The following is a 14,299-nucleotide window of genomic DNA, read 5'->3' on the forward strand; positions in this document are numbered from 1 at the left end:
AAAAGGACAGGTTACTTACTGTTGTTCTTTGGATAGTCTTCTGTGAATTCACATAATCCACTCATCCTCCCCTCAGTCTGCCACACAGCTCCTGTTTTTATTTCAGCGACAGACTAGGGGAACTAAGGCTAAGCAATGAGGTGGATAGCATGCACAACAGGGAGAGTAGGCATTAACAGTTTTTTTTCCCCTAAGATTCTGGAATGTTCCAAATATGTCCACACAGCGGCAGGAAAATCCATTGGTGTGAATTCACAGATGACCACTTGAAGAACTACAGTTACAGGAAAGTAAGCTGTCCTTTCATTCCTCCTTCATCTTACCTATACTGAAAGCCAGAAGCAGAACAAAGATGGCCATACACTCAAACAGCACTGAATATTTGCACAAGTGGGCAGCATCCATGAAAAGGCCATCTCTCATCTTGCCACCAGTCATGCTACTTTTGGTAGGAGAATGGCCTGTGGAGTTCCTCAGGTTCTGTTTTGTCTCCTGTGTTATTTAACATCTACGTGAAATCGGTGGGAAATGTTGCCTCACCAATGACACCATGTTTGATCTCTCCTTGCGACCTAAATCTGAGAAAGCTGTTTCAGTTCTAAATCAGTGTCTGGTGTCAGTAATGGATTGAATGGGGTAAATAAACTGAAACTTAATCTGGACAAAATAGAGGTGCTATCCATTGATCCCTGAATAGGGATGCAGCCTGTGCTGGATGAGGTTACATCAGCTCTGAAAACACAGCTTGTGGGGTGGTCCGGGATGCCCAGGTTTTGGCAGTCGCCAGGACTCCATTTGCACAATTAAAACTAGTGTGCCAGCTGTGTCTGTTTTTGGAGAGGACCTGATTTGGTCATGGTGACACATGTCTAATATATATCCCATCTGGATTGCTTTAATGCACTCTACATGGGGCTGACTATGGAAAGTTCATGAAACTCTAATGAGCCCAAAATTCGGCAGTCAGATTGCTGACTGGGGCTGGTTACAGGGATTGCATAACCCTCCTGTTCCAGCTGCTCCACTGGCTGCTGATCTGCTTCCGGGCACAATTCAAAGTGCGGGTTCTAACCTATAAAATCCTAAATGGCTTGGTTCCAATCTATCTCAGAATATGAGCAAAAATAATCCAAATAAATGAGAACAAAAAGCGGGGGAAAGGAATGCATTCAAGATGGAGCTACAGAAGCAGGCAGGCAGCACAATCCAAAATAGAGGACACTGTGAGCTAGCATAGACTAATACCACAAGAATGACTAAAATAAAGAGCAATCCTTGCCAGGTGACAACCAATCCAGGCCCTTTGACAGATTCAAAATTCCCAGTCCCCACAATCGTTCTGATCAGCTGTTGACAGCAGCTTTGACAACACTATTGGATGAAAAGTTTCTGAGGCGATTTGACAAAGTGTGAAATAAAAATTACATGAAAGAGGGAACATGAAAGAAATATGAAAATTTAATGTAGCCCTCTTTCATAAACATCATTCATGTTTAACAGGCTTTATTTTGGCAGTTGACGAAAGAACATGAAATACTACTGGGAAAGAAAGACTCTCGTGTTTAGAGTCTTTCATGGAAACATGAAAGGCCTCTTCCTAGATATAAATTTTACAGTTATTTAATATGGGAAATCAGAAGTATCCATGTAAAATTTGATATTATACCTGTTACTGTTTTGGTCACACTGTTTTGGACTAGTCTCAGAATGCCCCAGCCAGCAGAAATACAGCCAAGTTATTATTATTTTTATTAGTTGTTAAAAATATTTTATCCCACCTTTCTCCTTAAAAGGGGGTAAACTGGGATCTCAGCAGAGTCCATTGTTCCTGCTATTGTGGAGACATTTCAGGACAAACACAAAGAACTTTCCATTTTATAAGATTAAATAATCTTCAACTGAGATTGCATGGAAAGACTGTGTGAAGTTTAGCCAGAATAGGAAAGAATCTGGGATTAAATGAGAGCATCTGCTTTTGCTTATCCCTGATTAAGAAGTCAGTTGTACGATACCCACAGCCTGTAGGCACAGCAGCCTGATCTTAACTGAGAATTAAGTGCTATAAATTTCTGTGGAGATGGTTAGAATTAGATTGAGTGGGAAACTGTAATGTGTGTAATTCTACCTAGAAGTGAGTTTTGTTTATTTTATATTCAAGTATCGTATATATACAGAATCTACAGGAATATATTTTAGAACTAATTCTTAACATTTTGAATACCTGACATTTATTTCATTCAGCAAAACTCAAAGAAGGACTTAGCTTCTTCCTGGGTTGACAACATTGACTTGATGTTTATAATTGTTTCTTTGCTTTAGACAGTGAAAGGAGGCATATCAGAAACAAGAATTGAAAAGCGAATCGTTATCACAGGCGACGCAGACATTGACCATGATCAGGTATGATTTATAAAGTACTGAAATTGTCTCTAAGTTTGTCATTCTTAATGTAAACCTAAAAGGCAGTGTTAGCCCAGGCATGTCTTTAAATTTAATTGGGTTGCTATTTAAATTAAATGTGCAATTCCTTTTCCTCATTTGCAAATTTGTAATTTATCATGAATCTCTCTTCACCTTGCTACTGATCATGCATGTTCCACCTCCTTCTTGTTTTTGCCCTTCTGTGGTTTCCTTGGGCTAGGCGCTGGCTCAGGCAATTAAAGAGGCCAAAGAGCAGCACCCTGACATGTCAGTGACCAAAGTAGTGGTACATAAAGAAACAGAAATCACACCAGAAGATGGGGAGGATTGACCACAGGTAAGAGGATGTGATTTTTCCCAGGCACTCATGGGCTGGCATGTGACAAATGTCATTCCTTCTCTCATAGTCCATCTCTAACCCTTTCTATTTGTTCTCTCTGGCATTTGTATTACACCTTCCGAAAATATTCATCCCAAAAATTACCTTACATTTTCCACTCATAGATTTTTTTTTCCTTTTTCTATTCATGCCAGTGAGAAAAATAGAAGAAATTCATATGCTTATATCTGCTTGCTAGTTGCTGTGCATTTCCATGATCCAGTATGTTGCTCTTTAAGTTACAGTCTTAGAAACTGCTTTTAAAGTATGCTGCTTATGCATTTGGGTTACAGAAGTAAGAAAGTATTTTCTTTCATTGTAAAATATTACTTTGATTAAAAAAAACTTGCAAGTGTAATGGTTCAAACTATCATATGATGAACAGAAATACCAGGATTTCAGGGACAGTGTAGTGTCAAGTTGTCCAGGTATGGCTGAAATTGATTTTAAAGTATATCATTTTCTCAGTTTATTGAATAATGAGTGCTGCTATGAATGTCTTGGTCTTCTTGTTTCTACATGGCTGTTTTGCATCATATAATTGCATTGTTTCTTAACGGAAGATGGTAACATATAGTTACTCTTGTCTGCTGCAATTCAGTAAAGGCATGCTGACAAATTATGGCTTTAGAGGCATCTTGATAGTGATGCAGTTACTGTATGCATGTGCTGGAGTTATGCTGTACATACTAACATGCCATGCAAGAGCTCTTAATATTATCATCATCTGTAGATGGCTTTAAATGTTGTATGAAAAAAGAGAGTGGTGGCTTTTCTGCTTCATTTGAACTGATATTTCAAGCAATATGTACTGCCCAATACTGATACAAATCATATGTTACTATTTGGACACTGGATTGCTGCAGCCTTATTGAGAGGTTTGCAAAATGAGAATATTAGAGAAGAAATACAAAGATTTCTTAGGTGGGAGATGGCCTGTAGATTACTCCTGGACAAAGTAAACATTCAATTTGTGGGTCGATTTAGCAAAATAAGTGAGAATTACAAGTGTTAGGTACATATGTAAATAACTTTCCATACTGCACATCCAAAAGTTTTCTCCAAACCTTGAATAAAGCCATTGTGAACGGCCTTTTGCTAAATCTCAAACTATTGGTCTACGTTCTTGATTCAGCTTACACTGACTGGCCATGGCTCTCCTAAAGTCACTGGTGGCACTTTTCCAGCCCATTTACTTAAGGGGTTGAATATAGGACTTTCTGGATGAAAACTTTGTGCTTTACAATAGCATATAATTCATCTTGTTCTATTTCCTTTGATCACTTCTTTAAATTGAGATTCAAAACACATACATGTTCATACTCTCTACGACTATTGATCTGAATACTGTCATTATTGATATACAATATCAATACAATGTTGCTATAAGGCTCATAGGTATTTTTTTAAAAAAAACTAGTATCAGTATGGTTTAATGTATTTTGCATATTGCTTTAGAAAAACTAAACAAGTTGTGAGACAAACTCCAAGGCAAATTGGAGTCCCACTAACAAATTTGATCAGCTGTTCTATAAAAAACTGATCATTTTAGTGATTGCTCTAATACTTTTTGTGGCAGACAAAAGAGTATTTTTATTTCTTTATCAATTTGAGAAAGTTATCTCTAGAACTTAACTATACTCTCTCTACTGCAGGAGTAATGTAGTTTTCTTAACAATTCTATCATATACGCCATTGGGAATTCCAGAGCCTACGGAGTCATGGTTCTAACCCAGCAGGCTTGCATCTCTTCAGAGAATTTTTCAATGTGGAAGAATCAATCTTGATTGCTATATAAGGACACTGGCAGAAATATTGTCCCAATTACAGCGATCTGAATCAACATTAGTAACCCAGTATTTGCATGAAGCAACAAATTACAAAAAAGAGCAGCATTTTTATTTTCCTAAAATACATTTCCATCTCTATTCCTGCACGTTCATTGACAGTATAAAAACAGTGATCTCATGTGATACATAAAACAGTTCATGCCTTCACACTGAGTCTAAATCACAGTTTTTTAGGTGGCAAAACTTTGTTTAGGGTATGTGAAATTACCCTAAAACGCTAGAATCTGTATAGGTACTATGTATAATGTTTTATCACCTTAGATGTGCCAATAACACACTTTATTCAGTAAACAACTTGAATTATATTCTTGTTTTCATCTGTTTTATTACTCTTGTCCAATAAAAATGGTGAATCTCCAGTCTCACTTAAATGCTTACAACTTATGCTTTGTTTACTTGATTTGAGATCATTAATAGGTAGTAACTATTTTAACATTGTTCAGTTTCAAGTTAGAAATCCTGCAGTTACCCTTCACAAGTCCTTGTTCTATAAATTGTGTTGTGATTCTTTTAACAAAAATGTGTGTTTTCTTTAGCATTTCAGAAATACTAGTCTGAAACTGTGATTTTTAAAAAACTTGTTTTCCTTCAATGAAAATCTCTTTTGATGAATCTGGTCAGCATTTCATATCTAGGTCAGAGTTGAGCCTTAAACTGTACAGAATACCCACTAAACATTCTTTGGCATTGATTATCTCATCTATTTAAGGGATACTGTCTTCATTACACTGTCAGTCACATCACAACACATGGTGAATGTATGTTTCTGCATAGTGAAATAAAAGTGGTAAATGCACCCAAATTTGCATTGGTCTATGTCTAAAACATGTTTTCTGTATTCATACTTCAGTACCATTTGTATAATATTAAAGGCATCTTTAATGTGGAAGTGTTCTTCCAGTATAGGCCACAGTATATTGAAGGAAGTACAAATGGGAGAGAGACTGAATAAATGCTGTGTAAACAAATTCCTTCTGTACAACTTTGTACATACAAGAGGTAGCTTCTAATTTCTTCTGTATCTTATAGCTGTGTAATGTTTTTCACATAAGCTAAATGAAGGTTATGATCACCTAACTGTTCTTAGTATTAGCTTGAATTAGGTTTTGTTTTTCTATTCTGAAGCAGGTTCATCAAGCTGTGTATGGTCCAGTTCCATTCCAGTGGAAGAGTTAAGCGTGTGTTTTGTGCTTTCCCACTGAGATCAGTGAGACTACTTAATTTAGGCTGGTTTGTGTTTTTTGCTGCTTCTTTTTTATTTAGGTGGTCGTGGTACTTTCTGGTTAAAGAAAACATTTAATAAAATGTTTTTTGTAGATTTTTGAACCATGTAAAGGACCATCTGCAACTTTAGTTTTACTGATTAAAGCTATGTGACCCATACCGTTTCCAGCTGTATACAATGGTAGGAGCTTCTGTGAAGTAAAACTATTTAGAATAGATGAAAAAAATATTTTTAAAGAGTGTATATCACAGAAAAATCTATTGAGAAAATACAAGAGCACTGGTCCAATAGCACTTTGCAAGTGTGAACCTCAGGCCCAGATCAGAAATTCAGAGTCCCCCAAAGAGATCACTTACAGGTGTTGGCTGACTTGTGTCACAGCTGGAATTGGTGGAGGCTTGTAATATGAACTGCCACATCTGTGCAGAGGCTAAATACAAAGCTTCACAATTGTGATCAGTAACTTGAGAAATTACCAATACTGTATAAATATAAAAATAAAGGATGTTACTTATCTAACCTCAAATACAGCTGTCAGCTCATAATATTGGTGTCTCCATATGATCCCAGCTGGGTCAAAAGCTTGTCAGTCATCTTATAAATTTACACAGGTCACACTGAGTCTACTATCAACAGCTACACAAATATAGCTCCCTTGTTCCTCGAACTACTAAAAACTTGGCTCAGGGTAATGGTGGAGTTTTGTCTTTTGGACATTCCTCAGATTATTTTGCATAACAATAACGTAGGCTTGTTCTAATAATAACTCCCGTATATGTAAAGTTATGTAGGAGCAGTTAATACACTTAGCTAATTTAACAAAAGACACAAATAACTCACAATATTTTGTAATGGATACAGTATAAGGCAGAAATCCCAGTTATAATTACTAGGAGTAAGCATCATTAAGTGTAATAGTATTTACTTATGAGTAAGGAGTTGTGTCTCTTTCTCACTTTTATTTTAATCAAATCTATAAACTGATATACCTTCCTGATTGCTGACATTCCTATGTGTCTCTTCCTCTCCTACCTGCCTTGCAGGAGTTGTCTCACTGTTATAATGTAGGCAACAGCCATCATCCATCTCTTGTTTCTTGTTGGACTTCCTGCTTGCACACAGAACTTGTTTCTTCCAGTATGACCATTATCTTCAATTGCTTAAAGAACAAAGAGTCACCATGTTTTTTTTTTAATTTATTTTCCATTTCTTACCTTTCTTAAACTGTGTTGTTTGGAACAGAGTATGCAACTTTAATCATACTCTTTCACCTCTCTGAATGCCAAATTCAACTTTTTATTTTTTTTCCCTGTGACAGCTACTGATGGGATGAGTATGCCATGTTCACACTCCAGTTCTGGATAACCTAATAAGCGTTTAAAATAGATTCTGACGCCTTATTACTATTCCATGCAGGGAATAATTGCTTTTTCAGGGGGAAAAATCCAACCTTTTATGTCCCAACTGTGAAAAGGTTAAAGTCCCCATGTGTGGGTACTTTATTTGTATTAAACTAGGTAACTTGATTACATGTTACAATTAAAATGTAGGAATTGTTACTTTGAAGTTCCCGGAAGGTTGGAGTCTCAAAATCAGTTCCAGTGAAAAGCATATCAGATATCAGCTTCTTTCAGACAATCAATTAATAAATTATAGTTTATACAGGTCAGTTACATTAGCCAATTCACAAATCAAGCAATTGCATTATAACTTATTATGAAGCATGGCATCAGAATACACTCTAATCTGCAGTCCTGGACACAGAACTAAGGAATATGCCCCACTTAACACAGTGGAATTTGCTTCTGAACTAAGAGGCATAAGAGTGTGCTGCACAGTTTATGGAATAGATAGAGACTTCTGTCCAGGGCTACTGCTATGTTTACCACATTTTAGCATGGCATACCAAAATAGCAATGCTGTTAAAAGCTAGTTCACTGTTTTGTAATATTTGTCTATTTAGTTTGGGTACTCACTACTAGAATGAGAATGAAGTAGATAATGATGGCTCAATGTTAGTGAACTTTGTTTGAGCGTACCTCCTGGGAAATCACTGTTGCTTTTTGATGGATTGTTTTTGGGTTGACTGCCTAATTCTGTGCCAGATGAAATAAAAAGCTCTTGCCTGTTTCTAACAGCTGCCTTTTGTCTCAGTCTTTTCTTTCTTGTTGGTCTTCATCCAGCTTTTATGCTTGTAGCAGTCCATACAAACTAACTTAAACAAGACAAGCCCTGTTTGGAGGTTTTATTCTGCTGTGGAACTGGACACAGACAAATCTTCTCACTCTCATCACTTCAGAAAATGCAGCACTATGGGTTGCTTTGTGAAGATGAAGGGTCAAGCTGCACAGCTTATATGAAGAGTGGATAAAACAAAGGTGCAAGCCAAGAAATAGTGGCCAGGACCTGGATGCCTACATGTAAAGTACTCCTGCTTTACACAGAGAAAGCAGACAATCCTGATTTCTCTCCCTTCACAGCAGTGTAGCTCCTTAAACCTCACAGAATTATGTCCCAGAGGGCCAGGATAGAGATATCTTGGAGGGCTGATGGTGAAGTGGGGGGCAGCAAAGTATTACACAAGGCATTTTGAAGTCCATTATGAAATTCCCACACCTGGAAACAACATGCATATCTCTAAATGTTGAGATTATTAAAAAATAAGTTGTGACAAAACCTAAGCTCAAGAAAGAAAAGTATTTGGAATGTGTGGGCTTATTATGATGATTTTTAAAAAGTTAGCTACCTTCATGAACAAATAGCTTAATAAATGAGTTCATTTATGATTAATAACAAAGTATATATCTTAATTTAGTTAATATTTTCCAGGTTGAGTCCTTGAAGTGAAAACTTTTTATATTTAATTTTAGTTTGTATACAAACTTGCAAATGCTGGAATTACATTATTAACCTTTGCTCAAACTCCTAAAAACTTTCAGCTTCTAATATCATTAAGTTTACTACCCATCTGCTCTCCTTGTTTCTGCACAGTCTGGTCCTTAGTTTCACATAGATTTTCTTTTATAAGAGGTATTTTCCCATTTTCAACCTTCATCTTTCTGTCCCCCACACTTTTTATGGATTGAACTCCTTGGTTCTAATTTCAGGCAGGAGTTCATTTCCTGATTCCACACAGTGTAGGTATATACCTACGGGTTGCATGTACCATTTTGTACATACTCATGAAGACTGACAAATCAGAGATGGGAGTTTATTTTACAAATCTAAGCTGCAAGAGTTCCAGCTTGCTTATTTTATTAGTTCATTATAGAATATGTTTGAATTTCAGGTGCTGAGAAGTTTGTGGGGAAAGATATATAAGCACTGAAGGCTCTTAGTTAAATGAACTGTGTCTAGTTGAAAGAAACAGATTCAATACAAAATGAATCTGGCACCACTGTTACAAGTATGCATTAACTAAAAGGAACACAAGTGTATATGTGGAAGTATTTATGCATAAGAATGTTGTGCATATTATTCCTATAAAGTCAAGATTGTAGCATGTAGAGGTGAGAGGTCCATCTGAAGACAACAATCGGTAATTATCAGCTGCATGGATTCTGGGGGACTGAGATTTTTCCACAGAACTCCAAGAATATTCTGTCACTGGATGCTTTGTGAGAAAGAGGTGAATTGCCCTCCCAGAGACTGGGTAGGTTCTTGATAATATCTGAAGTGAGTGCAAAGAAACAAGGTGTGAGATGGGTATAGTGTAGGAGGACGTTTCAATGATGTAGCTCCTTAATGTAATAATGGCAAATAGGTTTCCCCCCATCTTTACTGCATGTTTTCAGTATGGCCTAGTGAAACATTTTTGAGAGATCTGAGCCTTTTCACGAGCTGGTCCAACAACAGATATGAAATTCAGAATAAAACACTGGCAGATTTGCAAGCTGCTTTGAAAATAAAGTCACTTTCATCTGTCACAACAGATAATCATTAATGTAGTTGTGTTAGCAAAGGCAGGAATACCATCCTCTTTAGTTTTTTCTTTCTTTCTTTTGGTATTTGAGGCAAAAGGATATGAACGTGGTGCTTGGCCACATCTAGCTGACCATCTGCATGCTTGACTTGCTCTGGATATACAGTGGGGTCTTGACTTAAGAACGGCTTGAGTTAAGAACATTTTGACTTAAGAACTGCTCTCATAGGAAAATATTGACTTGACTTAAGTACTTAGATTTGAGTTAAGAACTGAAAAAACCCCACGTGGGAGGCAGGGAAAGTGCAAAATGTGAACTTTCAGTTAACACTTGGCCAGTGAAAAGGGTGCCTGTCTGCTTCCTCACTCCTCCCAGTGTTTAGAGAGTGGATTGGGAGACAGTCTTCAGACTGCCTGGTACTGTACTGCCTGGACTGTATTTTCCCTACATTCCCTGAACCTTTCTTGACCTAAGAAAAAAAGAAACAATATATCCCCCTCTAGTGGTCGAAGGCGGAATAGCAGCTTCCCATTAGTTTCTATGGACGGAAAAGAGCAGATACGGATCAAATGGTTTTCAATGCGTTCCTATGGGAAATGCAGATTTGACCTGAGAACGTTTTGACTTGAGAACCGCCTTCCAATACGGATTAAGTTCTCAAGTCAAGACCCCACTGTATTGCATCAAATGTAAAGGGTGTATCTAGCTAGGTCCAAGTGACTGTGCACTCCTCCTTGAGAGTGGACAGTATTAGTCTCCCTTACTCTCCTGGGTATCTCAGTATTGACTGCTGTATCCACATCAGCTAGGTGTGAGAGATACTGTATTTGAATGGAAAGCACTGATACCTAATAGCAGGTGATTCCGGGGCATTTCTATTCTTCACCTTTCTAGTTATGCCATGATGTTCCACAAGGCTCTGTTTTATGCCCTATGCCAGGGGTTTTAAACTCAATTTACCTGGGGGCCGCTAGAGACAGAGTCCGGGTGAGGCTGGGCCGCATCAGATTTTCTGCCGAGTGGAGCAAGAGCCCGAGGAAGCCGCCCAGGAGTTGTCTTAGCCAACAGACAGGTGGGCTGGCTGGCAAGCTGCAGTTCTGGATGGAGGGTGCAAGAGGTGCTGTCTCGGGAGAGAGCCGGCAATCGAGGCAAGGCTTTTTTTTTTTTTTACTCTTGACAGCAGAGGATGTGTGGGCGCTTTGGGAGGGGACAGGCAAGGCGAGGGCCACAAACTATAATCTGGGGGGCCGCAAATGGCCCCCGGGCTGCATGTTTGAGACCCCTGCCCTATGCTGTTCTAATGACTACCTGAAACTGCTAGCAGATAAGGGCTGTGAAGTGTCCAACATGAATGTGACACCCATTTCTGTATCTATTTGCCAACAAATCCAAATGAAACAGAAGGTGTCCCAAGCACTATAATGGATTAGACAAGGCCCTATAAACTGAAACTCAATCAGCATAGGATGGAAGTGCTACTTGTCTGGTCATTCCCAGGTAACAGGTGTTCATGGTGTTCTGGATGACTTACATCATATTGAATGTTCTTTGGTTGAGCATTGTCACGGGAGGCAAAAGAAGCCTCACTGGCTTGGAGCACCTTTTATTAGCTAAAGCTGATACACCAGCTGTGATCCTATATATGAACTATTGGGTAATCTTCCATTTGGTTTATTGTTATGCATTGATTTTATACTGTGTATTGTGCAAAAGCCTGTGTGCTATGCAATAAACTCAATTCATCCGTTATGCATTCTACACAAAGTTGTCTTTAAAAAAAAACTTGGTGCAAAACAGAACCACCAAGTTGTTAATAAGGGCTTACCAATACAATCATATTACACAGTACTTTGCCAGTTGCACTGGCTTCCACTCCATCTCTGAGCCATTCAACTTGCTATCAACCTTCAAAGCTCTAAATGCCGTGCGTCTAGGTAACCTGAAGGAAGGTTAATTTTCAGCATGCACTCAGTAATCAAAAAATCTAACTTTGTGGCATGGCTATTTATGTTATATGCTATGAAGTCAATTACAACAATTCCTAGTTGGATTTCCAAGGCAAGTTCAATATTTAAAGATTAGCTTCCCCATTGCATCCCTCTCCCCAAATTAGTTTCTATGGCTGAGCAAAATTTTGAATCCAGGTCTCTTGAGTTCTAGTCCAAAACTCTACCCAATACACTACCATTGGCTCTTCATCTCTAAGCAAGACAGACTTCAATAAAAACAAGTGCATTCAGTTATGAGACAAGAATAGCACCCTTAAAACATTAACTTCCATGGAATCAGTGTGTCGCGTCCACCCAGTGTCCATTTTTTCCCTTAAACGTAAGTTTACCATCTAGATCAGAGGTCATCAACCCCCGGTCCACGGCCCATTGCCGGTCCGTGGCTTAACCTTGACCGGGCCGCCAAGCCAGACCTCCTCCCCCCACAGTCACCCCCACACAGGTTGTCTGCACCTGCGCAAACGGCGGTGGGGTCTCCCGGAGCCCAGCTGGAAAGCTAGCAGTGCGGAGGGATCCAGCGGCTGAAGACAGAAGCCCAGGAAAATCAAATGGCCTCCCCATGGGGCTCTGTCTCCCGCCACAGGGTCCCTCCATGCTGCTGGCTTTCCAGGCTGGCTGGAAAGCCAGCAACATGGAGAGATCCAGCAGCGGGAGACAGAGCGGGGGGGGGAGAAAGGCTTGCAAGGGAGAGCGGGCGGGCTGTCAGGGCTGTGCAGAGCCCTCCTCGCCTTGCCGCATTACCCTGTGCTCCCAGCCGACAGAGCCTGGGAAAAATTCAAAAGATTTCTCCTGCCTCCTGCAGGGTCTCTCTCTGCTGCTGGCTTTCCAGCCAGACCCCATGGCTGGAGACAGTGGGGGGGAGGCAGGCTTGCAAGGGAGAGTGGGCGGGCAGCAGCAGGGAGAGACCCCGCAGGAGGCAGGAGCCTGGGCGATGGTGCAAGGCGAGGAGGGCTCCGCACAGCCCTGACAGCCCGCCCGCCCCCCCTTGCAAGCCAGCTTTTCCCCCCTGCTCTGTCTCCAGCCGTAGGGTCAGGCTGGAAAGCCAGCAACATGGAGAAATCCCGTGGTGAGAGACAGAGCGGGGGGTGTCTCTCCCTGCTACTGCCTGCCTGCTCTCCCATGCAAGCCTGCCTTGCCCCCCCCCCCCCCGCTCTGTCTCCAGCCACAGGGTCTGGCTGGAAAGCCAGGAGCAGAGAGGGACCCCACAGGAGGCAGGAGAGATCTTTTGAATTTTTCCCAGGCTCTGTCGGCTAGGAGCGCAGGGCAATGGGGCAAGGCGAGGAGGGCTCCGTGCAGCCCTGACAGCCCCCCCCGCTCTCCCTTGCAAGCCTGCCTTCCCCCCCGCTCTGTCTCCCGCCGCGGGATCACTCCATGTTGCTGGCTTTCCAGCCAGACCCCATGGCTGGAGACAGAGCAGGGGGGAAGGCAGGCTCGCAAAGGAGAGCAGGCGGGATGTCAGGGCTGCACGGAGCCCTCCTCGCCTTGCCCGATCACTCTGCACTCCAGCCGACAGAGCCCTGGAAAAATTCAAAAGACCTCCCCTCCGTCCTGCCTCCTGCGGGGTCTCTCTCTGCTACTGCCCGCCCGCTCACCCTTGCAAGCCTGCCTTTCCCCCGCCTGCTCTGTCTCCAGCCCTGGAGTCTCGCTGGAAAGCCAGCAGCAGGGAGAAACCCCGCAAGAGGCAGGAACGGGGGGGGGGAATCTTTTGAATTTTTCCCAGGCTTTGTCGGCTGGGAGTGCAGGGCAATGGTGCAAGACGAGGAGGGCTCCGCACAGCCCTGACAGCCCGCCCACTCTCCCTTGCAAGCCTGCCTTCCCCCCCCGCTCGCCCAAGAGGTGGCCGTGTCACACGAGCGTGAGAGGCGTGCCATTCATATGCACAATCTGGACACGCCCACCCGTGAGCACGGGGGATGCCCCCACCCCCGAACCAGTCCGCGCATGGAGTCCATACCCCTCAACCAGTCCGTGGTTCGAAAAAGGTTGGGGAACACTGATCTAAATGTATTTCCTCTTTACATGCTGCCACCAAGTATTAGTCACACAATACCAAATACATATTTCAGACACATATGCTGCCAACTATAACAGGTTTATTGAACTTTTAAGTTTGAGAATCACAAGAGTATATTATAGATGTTATTTTATTGTTACGTAAATCAGAAAGAGAAAATCACAGATGTTCTGAATCGTTCATTAAATAGGATTTGGTTATGCATTGGTCTGAATGTATTTTTATTCACAACAATATACCTTTACTAGTTATCCATTCTCTATTCCTTATAACTCTTTTCCTAGTCTATCCAACTATTCAATCTATGTATTAATCTTCTCAATTCAATCTAACTCTCCCTCTTCAAATCCCTATCTCTCCTACTTCTCTCTAAGCCCCTGTCATTCTCACTCAACTGCCTCTTTGACTCCACCCCTCCTGCCCTATCATAGGCTCCTACCTTTTGAGCTTACATGATGGACAGACAGGAGTGACGTAA

The 14,299-nt window shown here is 41.0% G+C and overlaps 1 protein-coding gene across 50 annotated transcripts in view; it reads left to right on the plus strand.

The window, feature by feature from the left end:
- Positions 1–8,012, plus strand: part of EPB41L3 (erythrocyte membrane protein band 4.1 like 3) — a 188,543-nt gene extending 180,531 nt beyond the window's left edge. For 35 of the 50 annotated variants that reach the window (XM_072999605.2, XM_078391565.1, XM_078391578.1 and 32 more), the window contains 3 exons: positions 2,320–2,400; positions 2,642–2,758; positions 4,456–8,012. In XM_072999605.2, coding sequence (XP_072855706.2) covers positions 2,320–2,400; positions 2,642–2,752 — 192 coding nt within the window. In that variant the 3' untranslated portion in view covers positions 2,753–2,758; positions 4,456–8,012. The remainder of the gene's footprint in view (positions 1–2,319; positions 2,401–2,641; positions 2,759–4,455) is intronic. The other 15 variants (XM_078391574.1, XM_078391546.1, XM_078391560.1 and 12 more) reach the window with 1 other exon arrangement.
- The last annotated feature ends 6,287 nt before the right edge of the window (positions 8,013–14,299 follow it).

Source organism: Pogona vitticeps, chromosome 4 (genome assembly GCF_051106095.1).
Source record: "Pogona vitticeps strain Pit_001003342236 chromosome 4, PviZW2.1, whole genome shotgun sequence".
Classification (NCBI taxonomy): domain Eukaryota; kingdom Metazoa; phylum Chordata; class Lepidosauria; order Squamata; family Agamidae; genus Pogona; species Pogona vitticeps.